This window comes from Lagenorhynchus albirostris, chromosome 15 (genome assembly GCF_949774975.1).
Source record: "Lagenorhynchus albirostris chromosome 15, mLagAlb1.1, whole genome shotgun sequence".
Lineage (NCBI taxonomy): Eukaryota > Metazoa > Chordata > Mammalia > Artiodactyla > Delphinidae > Lagenorhynchus > Lagenorhynchus albirostris.
The window spans coordinates 77,852,062-77,870,476 of record NC_083109.1 but is presented as its reverse complement, the minus strand read 5'-3'; the positions used below and the strand labels follow the sequence as shown (position 1 = coordinate 77,870,476).

Genomic DNA, 18,415 nt, shown 5'->3' with positions numbered 1-18,415 from the left:
CCAGCAGAAACAGTGCTTTTAAACATCTGTACATAACATAAGATTTCCTATTTGTGTATTTCAGTGTAAAGAACTGGCCAAGTCCAAGGCGGAAGTGGCCTGCATCGCAGTGTATGAAACAGACGTATTTGTTGTTGGAACAGAGAGAGGACGCGCTTTTGTCAACACCAGAAAGGATTTTCAGAAAGATTTCGTAAAATACTGTAAGTATTGTATTTTTATCTTTGGTATTTCATAAATATTAAACCTAAATATTTATAGATAGCACATCGTATTTTCTTCTAAAGCTGAATGAGATTTATACCCAAAAAGACTTTCTGAAGTCCATGGAGACATTTCAGAATGCTCAAAGTGAATCACTGACATGGTAACATATTAGGGGAAATACTGAAGAGCTTAAGAAAAATGGTAAATGTTTATTGTACTGTGCTCTTAGCTTGACATTACTCTGGATTAGTGAAACATGTTAGAAGGTAGAGAAATGTCAAACTTATTAAAATTTCTTATTCAGATAAGCAGGTCTTTCCCTGATAGACGTTTGGTGGGTTGGGAAAAAAAAAAGTTTTTGTCTGTGCATTAAATTTGAGTAAGCATGAAGCAAAGTTAAACAGGTCTTCTTGACTCCCTCAGTGGAATCATCTTACCCTCTGTCCTCAGTCAGTTTTGTGATCCTCCATCAGGAGTTCATCCAAGTAGTGTACTTATTTGATACCAGAACAAATGCAGTAGAGAAATTTACTGTAGGGTGTTAATACCTAGGACTTCTCGCAGTGTGACAGTTTTCGTATCTGTGTTTAACCTAACACTCTCCATAGGTTTTATGTTAACTCAGTGATACAGCATTTTCTTAAACATGTCTATCAGCATATAATATGTATGTCTTTAAGATCCAAACTTAAATTTCCATTATCCAGTTAGATCCAATTCATAATACAACAAGCAGATAATGGGTGAATAAAAATAGTTTACTTAATTCATTAATTTCAATTCTCAATTGTATTTCTTTTCAATTTTTTTTTTTTTTGCGGTACGCGGGCCTCTCACTGTTGTGGCCTCTCCCGTTGCGGAGCACAGGCTCCAGATGTGCAGGCTCAGCGGCCATGGCTCAAGGGCGCAGCCGTTCCGCGGCATGTGGGATCTTCCCAGACCAGGGCACGAACCAGTGTCCCCTGCATCAGCAGGCGGACTCCCAACCACTGCGCCACCAGGGAAGCCCTTCAATTGTTTTTTTTTTGTTTTTTTTTTTGCGGTACGCGGGCCTCTCACTGTTGTGGCCTCTCCCGTTGCAGAGCACAGGCTCCCGGACGCGCAGGCTCAGCGGCCATGGCTCACGGGCCCAGCCGCTCTGTGATATGTGGGATTTTCCCGAACCGGGGCACGAACCCGTGTCCCCTGCATCGGCAGGCGGACTCTCAACCACTGCGCCACCAGGGAAGCCCTCAATTGTATTTTTAAAAAACATATTCCCTCCACTGTGAAACATCCCTCCTCCCCGCCCCCCCCATAATCTTTTAAGCTTTATGGTAGCAATCTGTTTAAATTTTTTCCATTATTTCTTATCATTTTGAGAATTTTTAAGACTTTGATTATGTTTATGTATTTAAATTTATATTAATAATGTTGCTTTGATTATGTGTATATCAGTTACCATCTGTCCTATGAATACTGTAATCCAACTGGCAGCTGTGTTTACATTTCAGTTCCCTATACTGTCTTGCTAATGTGGTTCTTCAGTGGTTAGAACTAAGCATTAGGGGAATTGTCCTCAGTTGCAAATTGTAGTCCCTGCCTATTAGTGTTCATTCTTTTTTTTGTTACCAATAATTTGATGCCACAGAGAATAATCTTTGGATATAATTCTTAAGTTCCTAATATTTGTTTCTATAAATTATTCTGCAGACAAGGATCAGTAGTTGTCTCCTGCAACTAAATCAATAGGTGTATAAGTCAGTTTTTTTTTTTTAATTTATTTATTTATTTTTGGCTGCATTGGGTCTTCGTTGCTGCACGCAGGCTTTCTCTAGTTGTGGTGAGCAGGGGGGCTACTCTTCATTGCAGTGCGCGGGCTTCTCGTTGCAGTGGCTTCTCTTGTTGTGGAGCCTGGGCTCTAGGCGCGTGGGCTTCAGTAGTTGTGGCACGTGGGCTCAGTAGTTGTGGCTCGCGGGCTCTAGAGCGCAGGCTCTGTAGTTGTGGCACACGGGCTTAGTTGCTCCGTGGCATGTGGGATCTTCCCAGACCAGGGCTCAAACCCGTGTCCCCTGCATTGGCAGGCGGATTCTTAACTACTGTACCACCAGGGAAGTCCCTATGAGTCAGTTTTAGAAATTCTTGGAAGAAAATTCTAAGCTCTCTTTCAGAGTTTTGAAAAGCACTGTCCAATAGAAATAATGTAATGTAAATCACTTAGGTAATTTAAAATTTTCTAATAAAAAGTAAGGAGAAACAAATAATTCATTTTAGTCGTATTTTAAACTGGTGTCTAAAACATCATTCAACATGTAATCAATATAAAAAAATTATCAGTGGGGTATTTTGCACACTATTTTTTGTACTGAGTCTTCAAAATCTAGTGTATATTGTAAACTTACAACACATCTTAATTCGGACTGGTCACATTTCAAGTGCTCAGTAACCACAGGTGTTTAGTGGCTATTGTGTTAAACTTTGCAACAAGAATGTTTTTTGTGGTGATAATCTTCCCATATTTAAGTTTGCAGTTAGTCTTAAGGTATCTTTCTATTTTAAAACTACTGTTACCTAATTTTTACTTTGTAGAATGGTTATAGCTACTCTTATTTCAGAGATAATCACCGTTTCTTATTATTTCCATTCAAGTCATTTATGTCTTTTAGGTGTTTATTTATGTTTTATATTTTAATTTTTTTAAAATTTTATTTATTTTTGTTTTGGCTGCGTTGGGTCTTCGTTGCTGTGTGCGGGCTTTTTCTAGTTGCGGCGAGTGGGGGCTACTCTTCGTTGTGGTGCATGGGCTTCTCATTGCGGTGGCCTCTCCCGCTTCGGAGCACAGGCTCAAGGTGTGCGGGCCTCAGCAGTTGCTTGCAGGTGGGCTCCAGAGTGCAGGCTCAGTAGTTGTGGCGCATGGGCTTAGTTGCTCCATGGTACATGGGATCTTCTCAGACCAGGGATCGAATGCGTTTCCCCTGCATTGGCAGGTGAGCTCCCACCCACTGCGCCACCAGGGAAGCCTCTAGGTGTTTATTTTATTTATTTATTTATTTATTTATTTTGCGGTATGCGGGCCTCTCACTGTTGTGGCCTCTCCCATTGCGGAGCACAGGCTCCGGACGCGCTGGCTCAGCGGCCATGGCTCACGAGCCTAGCCGCTCCGTGGCATGTGGGATCTTCCCGGACCGGGGCTCGAACTCGTGTCCCCTGCATCAGCAGGCGGACTCTTAACCACTGCGCCACCAGGGAAGCCCTTGGTGTTTATTTTTAAAGTTCTTCCTCCTCCCTTTCCTTTCTGTCAAATCATAAATGTTAGTATTAGGAAAAAATATTCTTAGTAAAAAATCAAATATTGAGATAATGGATATGGACCTTATATATCATTAATATTTTACAGGTGTTGAAGAAGAAGAAAAGGCTGCAGAGATGCATAAAATGAAATCAACAACCCAGGCGAATCGGATGAATGTCGATGCTGTAGAGATTGAAACACTCAGAAAAACAGTTGAGGACTATTTCTGCTTTTGCTATGGTAGGGTTATACACTTGAATTTTCTAAAAGATATGTTATACAGTTGACTTTTCTAAAGGGCAGATCACATAATTGACTTAACATTCATGTAACATACTTTTACAAATGAATGGGTTAATTCCCAAATATTGGGTTAACATTACAAATGACCTTTCTTCCTTTTTTCATTTTTGGATAAAGTAGATTTCATGGAAATGACCTTACTTTCTAGTTCCAGTTTGTGGGAGCCCAGAAATAAATGTAGCTGTTAGAGGTTTTTTTTTTTATTATTTTTTTTTATTTTTTATTTTTTAATTTTTTTTCTTTGTTTTGTTTTGTTTTTAATTAAAGAGCAGTTTTAAGGTTCATAGCAAAATTAAGAGGAGGGTACAGAGATTTCCCACATGACCCTGCCCGGCACATGCATAGCTTCCCCACTGTCAGCATCCCCACCAGAGAAACTACAGGACACATCACAGTCACCTAAAGACGGTGGTTTATGTTTGACATGCGTGCTGGTCTTACCAAATCCCTGGGAAAAACCACCTTTTGTTAGTCTAATTATGCAGTAAACAGCTCTTTTTAAGAATAAGGGAAAGAGGGGGAGGATATAGGTTGCACTGTGAGATTGTAGGTAAAACTCAACTCTGGGGAACGGAGTTTCTAGCATGTGTGGGCTCACTGATACAGACAGCTGACAGGATATATTCATTTGTGAATGTAGCATGTGTTTATCTAATAAGTTTTCAATGAGAATATTAGCCAAAAACTGCCTGGTATGTTATGGTAACACTTGGGTTTGTCAGGGTTGCATGTTCTGAGGCTGAATTGCATATGAAAAGATTGTGTTATACCAGGGTGGGGCGGTTGTTCCTTTCCTTTTGCATGGATTTTATGTAAGTGTTTTATATCATTTTCATTTTGGCCTTTTGAATTCATTTCAGGTTTAGACTTCTGCTAACATGGGAATAGGGCCCTATAGTATTTGAATGTAGTTTTGAAATCAGATATTACAAAATATGAATGCCGGGGAATTCCCTGGTGGCCTAGTGGTTAGGACTTCGGGCTTTCACCGTCGTGGCCTGGGTTCAATCCCTGGTTGGGGAACTGAGATCTTGTAAGCCACGTGGCCAAAAAACCAAAAACAAAACCCACGAATGCCATCTATTAAGCCATGATAACTAATGTTGGTTTAGTTTTTTCAAATCTTAACCATTTAATGATTATCCTTTTTTTTTTTTACCTCATCCCTATCTCTTAACCTCAGGGAAAGCTTTAGGCAAATCGACAGTGGTACCTGTTCCATATGAAAAGATGCTACGAGATCAGTCAGCTGTGGTGGTGCAGGGGCTTCCAGAAGGAGTATCCTTTAAACATCCTGAAAACTATGATCTTGCAACCCTGAAGTGGATTTTGGAGAACAAAGCAGGGATTTCATTTATCATTAAGAGGTGAAGTACTTTTTCCCTTGCCCTCAACAGTTTATTCCTATAAAGTTGAATATTTAAGTTATGTTAATATGTTTTAAAAATTCTTCTTTACTGTAGAAGCCATTTAAATTTATGCTTTATGATAATTTTGTATATTTACGTATAGTTTTTTGTTTTGTTTTAATGCAGACCTTTCCTAGAGCCAAAGAAGCTCCTAGGTAAGTGATTGTTTTGCTTACATGATAACAGGATGGGTTCCTAAACCTGTTGTGTCAAATTTAATACATTTTAATGATTTCTCCTTTATTTTCTTTTTTTTTGCGGTACGCGGGCCTCTCACTGTTGTGGCCTCTCCCGTTGCGGAGCACAGGCTCCGGACGCGCAGGCTCAGCGGCCATGGCTCACGGGCCCAGCCGCTCCGCGGCATGTGGGGTCTTCCCGGACCGGGTCACGAACCCGTGTCCCCTGCATCGGCAGGCGGACTCTCAACCACTGCGCCACCAGGGAAACCCTCCTTTATTTTCTTTGAGAATATGTTGTAAGGCGTTTTGGAGTGGAGTGTTATGGTGTTTATATAAAACCAGTGAAAAGTCATTGAGCTGAAAAACCAGAGACTTGTTTTTTGTTTTCAACTCAGCTGCTTGCTTTATGATGTATTCAAGGTTTTATGTTTGCAATGTGTAAGGTCATATCCTGGATCTGCCCTCATTTCGCAGAATTATGAGTGATTTAATTTACATAGTGTTCACTGAGCAGGCATGGAAATATTGGGGATAAGATTGGGTGAAGAGGGGATACAAAACCATGTATAAGCATTAAAGCTTTTTAGTGCTGGTAGTCTAGTGGTGGAGATAAAAACCTGTAAAGTCACCACAAGGAGAGCACAGCGTACACATTGTAGGAATGGTTAGTGGAAGTTCGTTGGAGGAAGCCCAGGAAGATGTTTATGGGGAAGAGTGCACTTAAGATGGGTCCTTGAAGAAAGAAGAGAATTTCAATAGGACTTCCTTCTGGGAAGGCCAGACATTCCATTTGAAGGGAAAAGGGATATTTAGAAGACTAGTACCCTTTGGAGCCAGGGTTATTTGAGACTTTTAAAAGGAAATAACCGTTGTCATTGGCAACCCCTTAAGCAACGTAAACATGAAAGGGCAAAATAATATATAAACACCCAAGTGTATATTGTTTTCTGATAAGTAACCTTTGTTATTTTCACCATGATGGAAAGATTTATATATATATATATATATATATATATATTTTTAATAAATTTATTTAATTTTTGGCTGCATTGGGTCTTCGCTGCTGCACGTGGGCTTTCTCTAGTTGCAGTGAGCGAGGGCTACTCTTTGTTGCGGTGTGCAGGCTTCTCATTGTGGTGGCTTCTCTTGTTGCAGAGCACAGGCTCTAGGCGCGCAGGCTTCAGTAGTTATGGCACACGGGCTTCAGTAGTTGTGGCACACGGGCTTCAGTAGTTGTGGCTCGCGGGCTCTAGAGCACAGGCTCAGTAGTTGTGGCACACGGGCTTAGTTGCTCTGTGGCATGTGGGATCTTCCCGGACCAGGGCTCGAACCCATGTCCCCTGCATTGGCAGGCGGATTCTTAACCACTGCGCCACCAGGGAAGCCTGAAAAGATTAATATTTTAGAAGCTTTGTTGAGGTATAGTTGACATGCCATAAAATTCACACATTTTAAGTATATAGTCCCTGTAGTATATGGAATTGCTTTGGCAACTTAGTTGACCCTGTTTATTTCTGGACTTTCTACACAGTGAGTCATGTTGTATGTAAATCAAGATAGTTCACTTTGCAATCTGAATGCTTTTTATTTTTCAATTTTGTTGCTCTGGCAAGGATGTCCAATGCAGTATTGAGTAGAAGTGGCCATAGCATATATTGCCTTGTTCTTGATACTAGGTGGAAGGCATTCAGGCTTTCACCATTCTGATGTTAGCTGTTGGTATTTGTATATGCCCGTTTTAAGATTGAAAAAGCGTAGATTTATTTGTCATATTTAAATTAAAATTCACTTTTTCGTGATCAGTATTTTTTTCCCTGAAGTACTCTAAGTATACTAAGTAAACTAAGTATCCTTAGTTTGCTATTTATATTTTATGAGGTCTTTGATTCTAGAAACTTGTTCTGAAACATTGGGATCTGGTGGTTAATTAAAGAATATTTCTATAGGGTGTTTTATAATAATGAGTTGTCCAAGTGGGTGGGTTTGTATGACTCAGGTCTTTTGCCTTACCAACTTTCAAAGTAATTGAAAAGTTGCAATTGTAATGGGATTGTATTTTCCAGTGTAAAAATTTTTTAGCAGGCTTATTGAGATACAATTGACATACAGTAAACTACACTTATTTAAAGTGTACAGTTAAGTTTTGACACATGAATATTCTGTGAAAACCATCACTGCAGTCAGGGTAATGAAACATCCTTCACCCACAGGCTTCCTCACACCACACCCCTTGGTAATTCTTCTTTTCTTCTCTCTGCCTCGTCCCCAGGCAATCACTCATCTTCTTGTCATCAGCATAGATGTGTCTGCATTTTCTAGATTTTTTTTTAATAGAAATGGAATCTTACAGTATGTACTCTTTTTTGTTTGTTTTGCTTCCTGTTTTGCGATTTATCCATGTTTCATGTATCGGTAGTTATTTTTTTTTATTGCTGATTAGTGTTCACTGTATAGATATACTACAATTTGTTTACTCATTCACTTGCCCATGAATATTTGGGTTTCCATTTCTTGGCAGTTACAAAGAAAGCCACTATGATATTTGAGGGCAGGTTTTTATGTGGATATATATTTTCATTTCTCTTGGGTAAATACCTGAAAGGGAATAGTGAGATCATATGGTAGTTAGTTACATATTTACCTTTTTAAGACACTGACAAACTGGTTTTCAATGTGGTTGTTCCAGTTTACGCTCCCACCAGCAGTGTGTGAATTCTAGTTGTTCTACATCTTTGTCATCATTTGGGCGGGGTGGGGGGGGTCAGTCTTTCCTCTTTTATTTTCACAAACATAAAATTCCCTATTTTATGTTGTGTAATTCAGTGGGTTTTAGGATATTTATAAGACGTACAACTATCACCCTGTCTCATCACCTCAAGAACACTGTATCTGTTAGCAGTTACTGTTTTCCAGTTCTTCTGATCCAGATCTACTCTTAATAGAAATCTGGCATCATTTATACATCGGTATTGTCTTATTCAGTAATAGTGTATTGGTGTATTTGTTTCACTGATAAGAATAAGAGCTTTCTCATTAAAGGGAGGGTTCTGGAGGGTTGAGGGGATAAAAGCTGTTAGATGATTATCATCCCTATTTACCTTCCTTATAGGGGAGAACGAAGGACACTCTTAAACTACCACCATACTCATTCTGATGACCCAGAGCTGTGAACTCCCTTCCCCAGGTCATTCTGTATTTAGGACCTTTGAAAATATTAGTCATACTTCAAGTACTGGAAGAATCTAAATCTAATTTTCTTTGTACATAGGTGCTCGAGTGACGGTAACAGATGCTGAAAGGTCAATGCTATCTCCAGGTGGAAGGTAAAGCATATCTCATCAGTACTAATGAACCTCTACACCTCAGCAAGTTTTAGTGTTTAGATTATTGAGGTATTAGAATATTAAAAAACACTGTGTCACACATCTCAATGTTTAATAATGCAGTCGAATCCTTTGGAGGTCCTGTGAAAATGTACTTTTTGACTTAGTTTTGAATGGTAATAGTTCCTGGGTGAAGTTGATGTGATTGGTCTGAGGGCCACGTTGTGAGTAGGAAGGCCTTATAGTAAAAAGACGGGATTTGCTTTGTTGTTTTATTATACTTTTCCCTCCCATATGGTTGATTGGAATTAAAGTACTAAATTCAGTTGACAGGTTATTTATGCAAGAAATAAATATGTAAATTTTAAAGTGAGTCAGTTTTGCATTGAGCTTGGTCAGGTGAATGAGTTTATACAGTGAGTTCCAGGACATGTGAGCACTGTGTGAGTGGCCCTCACAATGCAGAGCTTCATCAGGGCTTCTTTTCCTTTCAGTTGTGGCCCCATCAAAGTGAAAACTGAACCCACAGAAGATTCTGGTATGTACTTGTGCTTTTAGACTCAATTATGAAATGTAAGAAGCCTTTTCCTTAATGTAGAAGGTTGTATTTTGACTCATTACTTATTGCTTTGGTGAGAAGTAGACAGAACAAATTTATTCCAAAGGTGACGTCGTTAATGTTACTGTATTATACTAAAACCCCAAGATAGTAATTTGTTTGACAAAGTGGTAGCTAGAAATTCATTGCTAATTACACATTTATAGACAAAATTTATTAACAGTTTTTTCCAATTACACAGGAATAATAATAATAAATGTCATCTAGTCCTATAGTGCTTTTTACAATAATCAATATAATATCGTCTTGACTCTGCCTTTTCCCATTGCATTCCCATTTTTTTTTTTTACTCCCCAGGGAAACTGTCTTTAAGCTGTTTTTGGTATTTAATTCTTTATTTTCATTTTTATTATTTATTTTAAAAAATTTTATTAGCGTATAGTTGATTTACAATGTTAGTTTTAGGTGTACAGCAAAGTGAATCCGTTATAACATACACATATATCCACTCTTTTTCAGTTTTTTTTTTTTTTTTAATGGCTGTGTTGGGTCTTAGTTGCAGCATGCAGGATCTTTTTTGTTGAGGTGTGCAGGCTCTTCATTGTGGCGTGCGGGCTTCTCTCTAGTTGTGGTGTGTGGGTTTTTTTTTTTTTTCCTGTCTCTCTCTAGTTGTGTGTGGGCTCTAGTCTGCTTCACGTGAGCTCGGTAGTTGTTGCACGTGGCCTTAGTTGCCCAACCAGGGATGGAACCCGCATCCCCTGCATTGGAAGGCAGATTCTTTACCACTGGACCACCAGGGAAATCCCTTTTTTTAGATTCTTTTCCCATATTTAGATCCGTTCCCATTACAGAGTATTGCTTAGTAATTCTTTATTTTTATATGTCATTCTCATACTATTTCATATACTTTTCTTTTTATAAATTTATTTATTTTTGGCTACATTGGGTCTTTGTTGCTGTGTGCGGGCTTTCTCTAGTTGCGGTGAGCGGGGGCTACTCTTCATTGTGGTGCGCGGTATTCTCATTGTGGTGGCTTTTCTTGTTGTGGAGCATGGGCTCTAGGCGCGTGGGCTTCGGTAGTTGTGGCGAGCAGACTCAGTAGTTGTGGCTTGCGGGCTCTAGAGTGCAGGCTCAGTAGTTGTAGCGCACGGGCTTGGTTGCTCCGCGGCATGTGGGATCTTCCTGGACCAGGGCTCGAACCCGTGTCCCCTGCACTGGCAGGCGGATTCTTAACCACTGCGCCACCAGGGAAGTCCTGTGGCTTTTCTTTTCTTAATGATGTCCTTCGAAGCCTAGAAGTTTTTAATTTTGATCCAGTTTTCCAAGTTTTTCTTCTGTCACTTTTTTTTTTTTGTGGTACGCGGGCTTCTTACCGCTGTGGCGTCTCCCGTTGCGGAGCACAGGCTCCGGACGCGCAGGCTCAGTGGCCATGGCTCACGGGCCCAGCCGCTCCGCGGCATGTGGGATCCTTCTGGACCGGGACACGAACCCGTGTCCCCTGCATCGGCAGGCGGACTCTCAACCACTGTGCCACCAGGGAAGCCCTCTTCTGTCACTTTTGCCTTTGGTGTTACATCTAGAAAATCTTTGCCCAACCTAAAGTCATAACGATTTTTATACTTATGCTTTCTTCCTGAATTTATAGTTTTAACTCTTATATTTCGGTCTAAGAGCCATTTTAAGTTAATTTCTGTGCATGTTGTGATGTAAGGGTCTAAATTTATCTATCATTTATCACATTTATCATGTGAATATCCTGTTGTCCGAGCATCATTTGTTGAAAAGATACCCTTTCTCCATTGGATTGCCTTATTGGCATGTTTGTCAAAAATCAATTGACCAAGTTTACTTCTGCACGTTCAACTCTATTCCCCTGAACTCTAATGCCTATTCTTAGGCCAGTACCATACTGTATTTCATGTAGGTTTTTTAAAAAAAATTATTTATTTTGTATTTTATTTAGTTTTGGCTGCATTGGGTCTTCGTTGCTGCACACGGGCTTTCTGTAGTCGCGGCGAGCGGGAGCCATTCTTTGTTGTGGTGCACGGTCTCCTCATTGCGGTGGCTTCTCTTGTTGCGGAACACGGAGCTCTAGGCACGCGGGCTTCGGTAGTTGTGGCATGTAGGCTCTAGAGCGCAGGCTCAGTAGTTGTGGCGCACAGGCTTAGTCGCTTCGTGGCATGTGGGATCTTCCCAGACCAGGGCTTGAACCCGTGTCCCCTGCATTGGCACGCTGATTCTTAACCACTGTGCCACCAGGGAAGCCCTTCATGTAGTTTTAAGGTTTGGTTTAATTTGTTGCCTATTAACGTGGAAAATGAGAATATACTTACTTTACCACTTGTTTCCAATACTTCTTCCCTTTTTCCCACTTTTATCATAGAGGTAAATTGATTTTTACTATTCAGGTTCTTTTAGAACTGAGCATTGTCTTGGACATTTAATGTTTGCTTTCTTGCCATGTTCCATTTCTAGGGCAGAGTATTTTTGCTTATTTTAAAAACATACAGGTCTTCCTGACTTGATTACAATTTCATTGTGATAATTTATTGTTACTCTGTTTCTATGATAAGAGTCAGAATGAAAGCAACTTCATCTTTTAAAAATAATATATCATTTTTAAAGGTCATCATATTATTACTAGGGATATATTTTTAAATTAGTCTTGGTGATTGGTAAGGAAAAAATGGATTTTTACAGTTTTTTCTTACTAAAGGCACATATAAACTATGATGTCTCCTGTTCGACCTCTTGCAGAGGATGGATGCCAATTGGTATTACGTTGTGTTACATCTGAATTCTCACTGTTGCAGGGCCTGTCACTGTGGGGCTTTTGCTGTACTCTTGGATTACTTCAGAAATTATCTTATGCAGTGAATTTCAGATTTAGAGTTCATCTAGGAACACGAGGATGATTTTATTAGAAAAATCTCTTAATTCACTTATGTTATTGAACTAATTACAAATAATATATCATTTAGGTAGATGATGAAAGGCAGCAGAAATTCTTAACATGATTGGGTGGAATATTATGTATAATTGTAAACGCCACCCCCTCATGTTTAATAGTGAACCACAGGAAGCACTCCTCATAAGACACTAGCACATTCTCATGTTTCTTACCAGTGTTCCAGATGACCAAACCATTACAAATAAGAGTAAGTAATTAGAAAATGCAGGGTACCATTAACTTTTACAGGTGATATGATTATGTATACAGAACACTAAAGAGAATCAACTAGAAAACTCCTAAAAACAAAACATCCATAATCTATTCTACTTCAAGAAGTGTTAAAAAGTCTGTGTTAAAGTGTTAAAAAGATAATAACAACTTAGATTAAAAGTGATTGAAAAAAAATTTAATAATCCTTTGAAAGCTTTCTAAGCAATAAAATTTGACTAGGGAAAAATTCTAAAAATTTTGTATGGCAGAATCAGCCAAAATGTATCAAAGGACATGTAAGAAACAGGGAATGGCTATTTGCAAGACAAATGACAAAGGGTTGTTTTACTTGACTTACAAAGAGCTAATCCAAGAAATAAATGACCAAAGATTCAAGAGAAAATGCTCAGTTTAGTTAAAGAAATGGAGATAAAAATCCAAGAAAGGTAAAGTTTTGCACTCAGCAGATTGGCAGACATTAAATTCTGCTTATACCCAGTCTCAGTAAGGGTGTAGAGAAACAGGCAGTTTTTAAAATTCTTGATGTGTGTAATAATTATTGCTGTCTTATGGAGGATACTTTGGTAATATCTCTCATTTGGAGATGCACATGTTCTTTGACCCATTGCTGCTTTGCAAAAAGAGCAATTAACCCGCAACTCCATTAGTGAATTCTGTATTGTCTTTGAACACAGTGAGGCAATAGGTCTGTATCCACTGATGCACAAGTATCTATAAGACAGACTACTTGTTAGCTAGAGAAAAGCTAGATGTGATGAAAGAAATGAACAATATTGTAATGCCTTAAACTTTGTATTTAAAAATGTTACATTTTGAAATTATTGCAAGCTAATAAAAAACCTGCATGTATAATATAAGGACCTTTTTCCTGTGCCAATGTGATACCCTATCTTTTTTTTTTTTTTTGGTGGGGAGGGAAAAGCAAGAACACCAGGTGTGTTTAGTGTGCAGCAAGAACACCAGGGATCTTTCCCAAAGCAGTGTCTCCCCTGTCACTCTTTTAACTACTTCAGCGTGTGATTCTTAGAAGCAAGAATATTGTCCCACATTACTACAATATAATCATCAAAATAAGGAAGATAAATTACTCCTAATTCTCAAACCCTTTTCAAGTTTTGGGTTTGTTGGTTTGTTTGTTTTCCCATTAATGGCTTCTTCAGCTTTCTCAGGCTTTTCTGGTCTTCTATGACCATGACACTTTTGAAGGAAGTATCTGATAGTTCCTCATGATTAGATTCATGTAATGCGTTTTTTGCAAAAATAGCATAGAAACGATGCCGTGTTTTTTTTTCTCCTTTCATATCAGATGGAAGTTGTTTTCTATTTATCCCTTTACTGAAGATATTATTTATGTGACCAGAGTTAGTTTTTCTAGGCTTCTCCACTGTAATTTCTTTATATTAATTGTATTTCCTTTGTAATTATTATATTCATGGGAGTTTCTCTGAGACTATGGAAATATATACCACTCATCAAACTTCCACTTAAAATTAATTCATGTATATTAGAGTACACTCTTTCTATTTTATAGTATATTTCTGTCTTATTCAGTATATTACAATTCATTATTATCATTATTTATTTTGATTTGCAAATAGTCCTTGCTTTGGCCATTGGGAACCACTTCAAGATGTCCCCCGTGTCCTTCCTTGTTTGTAAATATCCCCATTGTTTTTAGAGAACTGTTAATTTTTTGCTAAGCAAGGTTGTTAGGGTTCATCTTATTCTTTCCCTAATCCAGCACTAGAGTCAGCCCTGGTTCCTCACTGTGGAGAGTGTTATTTATTAAGAAACCATAACCTAGGTGTTAGATGTTCTTACTGCAGTTGGGATGTCATTGCTTCTAAGTGGACAAAGCTAGGGTATCTGTTTATTTGTATTTACATACACATAATTATATACATACGTACATCCATTTACATCTATGTTTTTTTCATGCCCATATCTTCAGTTCCACTCTTGACACCCCAAGGTTTTTTCCCTCCCTTTCCTAGAGAGTATTCTTTGTCGCAGTTAGAATCATAGCAACCAGATATTCTCAGTATGTTTACGTACTTCGTTTAAGCCATGTCTTATTGCCAGCCTCCTTGCCTTGCTGACACTTTGACACTCTTTGTTGGGCTGTGACCACTCCACTCATGCTTGTCCCCCATTTGTCTCAGTCTCCCAGACCTGTTACTCAGTTTCCTCTCCCCCCTCATATAAATAGTCTCATTCTGCTATCCTGCTTTGGACCATCAAACCTCCCCGATGCAGCTGCCTATTTTGGTCAGCATAATCTAATGGCATTTGGAATGAATTGGTGGGGTAAGGAGAAAGAGAACTCTGGGTGTATGAGTATATGTGAGTGAATGAATGAGACCTTTTTATGTATGTTATTTTTAGGGAGATCTGCAAGACAGGCATTGTTGAATTCTCCTTTTTGGGAATAAGTATTTGAATCTATTACTCTTTTTGTTTTACAGAAGTTTTTTTCTTTCCCCCGTTTTTTCCATGTCACAGGAAATTTCGATTTTCGGTTTAGTTTTTAGTTTATTGTGCTGAAATCACCGTTTCGCAGATCTTCTCCCCTTTATTTATATATTCCTTTCCTGAATAGTTTGCATCCAAAAAAAACATGCTGACTGGAGAAAAATCATATTTTTGGAATTCTTTATCCATCTTAATTATAGATATAATAGTACACATCACTATCATAGAGGTTTATTTTTTCTGCCTTACACTTTGTCTTTATATTCCTTTGTGTGTATGTGTGTCTTAACTTTTCTTGCAGTTTCTTTTAAAATTTACATTTTATTTTATTTTTTATATTTCTTGGGCATAACAGTTGTGGTCTATTTAGGAGAAAACAGCCATACCAGTTATTTGAACCATACCAGTTATTATTATGGAAAAAATTTACAGATTAATTAGTTGTAATAAAAAGGACTCTATACTAAGGTATCATGTAAGTAATGACTCAAGGAATTGGCTGCCACCCCTAAAACTTCGCTTCTGATTTCTAAGGTGGGATGCTATTTGGATGGTACTGGTGTTATGTGGGGGACATGTTGAAACTGGTTCTGGTTGTGTTGGGAAACTTGTAAGGTGGATCCAGATGTTGCTATGGGAAGGGTCTGCTTTCACTAGATTAAAGGAGTATACCAAGGAGTGAGTGACCCTGATGGGAACAGGATGCAGCAAGCCAAAAGAAAGATGCAAGTCCCTTTTCCCTCTTCTAGCCTGTAGCCTCCCTACTCTATTCCCTTGTGGCAGAGATTCTCAAGGAACCAACTGTCTTGCAGTCCATGCGTCAGAAGAGTCTAAGAGGGCAGGTCTGGACCTGAGGCAGCAGCTTAATGACTCACGCAGGCTACCCCTTTGGCTACGTGGCATCCACACACACCTCCGCATATTTAAACCTTCATGTAACAGCTAAACAACGGTCCCATCTGACGGGATGCAACTTTCCCTTCCTACAGAGGGAACCGTTTTTGCCCTTGTTCTAATAGTCATTGTACCGTCTCTGGGAGACTAATTTACTGCCCAGTCATGGGCTATGTTAATTACTCCTCAAATATACCCCCAGCCTATTTATTCTCTTATCTAAAGGCTAACCGGCAAAGGAAACCTCCAACAAAATTTTTGTAAAATAATAATGGGAAGGAGAAGAGAGAACAGTTAATATAACCAAATATATAATATTTATAGAAACACACATACTCATAACAAGGAAGAAAACATGCAGTGTCCCCATTTCTGCAGCTTGTCACAAAAATTCATACCTTTCTTAATTCATTACCCATTATATTATGTTTTCTTTGCCTTCAGCCAGGACCCTATCCGGTAAGATTCTTTACCTGGTTGAGGTGACCCAAACCTTCACTCCACAATGGATCTGCCTTTTTTGTTTGCTTTGATTTTCTATTAACTTCTGCTAATGAGCATGGAAGTACTAGACACCCCACACAATCCCAGGGTTTCCAGACAAGTTCCCTACCACCATCTTCTGGCAGCAAACCAACCTTCCATTGGTGATTGCTGTCCATAGAGTAACCCCCTTCTTTGCTTGTGGCTTCAGGGAGAAATGTCCTTTATTAGTATATCAAACTAACTCTCTTTTTGAAGTATTTCTTCAGTTGAAAATACTCTGTACAAACCTTCTAAAGTCACATAGCACCAGCTCAATATTAAGTCCATGATGGGACTGGTATGATTATAGCTGATATCTTAGTCTGAACTGTGTACATACACCCATCCACTGTTGATTTCTTAAACTTGTCTGAGAGTATCATCTACTCCTGACATTGCAGATGAGAAAGAGAGAGAGTAGGAACTGCAACCATTTGGTGAAATCAGCCTTTCATTTCTGAAAGCCCCTCCTGTGTAACCCTTTGAGGCTCCCCAGCCAAGGGCTCTTTGTTTTTGAATATATGGGGAATATGTCTTTATTAAGAATTCATTAAAGAATTGGTTAAGAATCTTCTTTCTTAAAACTTTTAATTGAAGTATAATGTATGCAAAGTATAAGTGTATATATGCTCAATAAATAAAAAGTACACACGCCTGTAACCTAACATTCATTGATACAGAACATTAATAACACCCAAGAAGGTTTTCCCCCTCTCATTACTCTCCTCCCAAAATCAACTGCTTGCCTGAGTGTTTTTTTTTTAACCTAAGGCTTGTGCATTTTAATTTTTCTTCAGCTTTCTTGAGGGATAATTGACATTACTTGAGTTTTAACAACATAAATTTCTTTTCTCTAATTTTGACCTTCCTCTACATGGAATTGTAAAATATGCACTCATTTATATCTGGCCACAAAGGTGTATGTCAAATTATTTATCCTCATTGTGGGCAAAGTGTTATGCTGAAAGGTATGGTTTGTTACCCTTGTTAAAAAAGGGATATATTAAGAGGGGGGGAAAAATTAACGTGTCTCATTGTTAAAATGGTTATGCCATATTTACTCTGGAATAGCGAGTTATTAAAATTTATGTTTGCAGGTGATTTTCAGTGATTTATAAAAATATTTTTAATATTGAGTGAAAATAGGATGTGACTAATTTTCTTTAATTGCGAAGATCAGAACTTGTTGGAGAACAAATTTAGCGTTAAATAATCCCAGAATATTAGTAGTGTGGTTAAAACTACTACACTAGTAGTTGGTAGTACTATTAGTACTACCACTAGTACTACTAGTAATAGTAGTCTAGGTTGGGTTTTAGGTTATTTTTGTCCTCCTGACGAAGCCTAGCAAACTTTTGTCTTTTGAAAGCCTTTAAAATATGTATGCATTATTCTGCATTATTAGGAGGGCAGAAGGGATTTCCCTATACTGTCTGAATGCCCTGAAGTGTAATTATATAATTTAATTTAAAAAAATAATTTGTTTTTACAGGCATTTCTCTGGAAATGGCAGCTGTGACAGTAAAGGAAGAATCAGAAGATCCTGATTACTATCAATATAACATTCAAGGTAATACTGTTTAATACAGTTTTTCTTTCCAGAAGTTATTGGTGGTTAAAATTAAAATTATTTAATTGCCCGAATTCCTTAGATACTATTTTATTGATTGGTCCTTTGGTCCTTGACTAGCATGTATACTTGTAATTTATGACTGAAATAAAATAGATTTCAAAAATGGGGCACTAAAATAAACTCAGTTTACAGGGGAAATGTTAAATAGTCATTCATATTCTTAAAAGGACAAGCAAAAGTGGCACAATTTAGAATTCAATTTGAATTTTCAGTTATTTGCAAGGCATAAGAGGTCTTCTAAACGTTTAATATCTCTGTGCAATAAAAATAACTTTGCATTATCACTATGTTAAAAATCTATAAAAGATAAGACATTAATTTTAGGTATTTATCATCTTGTTCTGTAGCTGCTTGATTATCAAGAGGGAATTAAAGGTCATAATTTCACAGTGCAGTTTGCTTTTATGCTTTTTATGCTTTGATGGGTTTTAGTTTAGAAGAACATCTATAGTTCAT

The 18,415-nt window shown here is 38.2% G+C and overlaps 1 protein-coding gene across 8 annotated transcripts in view; it reads left to right on the top strand.

Moving 5' to 3' along the window:
* The window catches only part of GTF2I (general transcription factor IIi), a 95,725-nt gene that overhangs the window by 22,548 nt on the left and 54,762 nt on the right, over positions 1 to 18,415 (top strand). For 7 of the 8 annotated variants that reach the window (XR_009535867.1, XM_060125279.1, XM_060125277.1 and 4 more), the window contains exons 3-9: positions 65 to 203; positions 3,584 to 3,718; positions 4,965 to 5,148; positions 5,317 to 5,345; positions 8,638 to 8,692; positions 9,187 to 9,230; positions 17,819 to 17,896. Coding sequence is in view for 7 of the 8 variants with exons in the window: in XM_060125279.1 (XP_059981262.1) it covers positions 65 to 203; positions 3,584 to 3,718; positions 4,965 to 5,148; positions 5,317 to 5,345; positions 8,638 to 8,692; positions 9,187 to 9,230; positions 17,819 to 17,896 (664 nt within the window). In the remaining variant the exon portion in view is untranslated. Of the gene's footprint in view, positions 1 to 64; positions 204 to 3,583; positions 3,719 to 4,964; positions 5,149 to 5,316; positions 5,346 to 8,502; positions 8,554 to 8,637; positions 8,693 to 9,186; positions 9,231 to 17,818; positions 17,897 to 18,415 lie in introns of those variants that run through there. The other variant, XM_060125280.1, reaches the window with a different exon arrangement.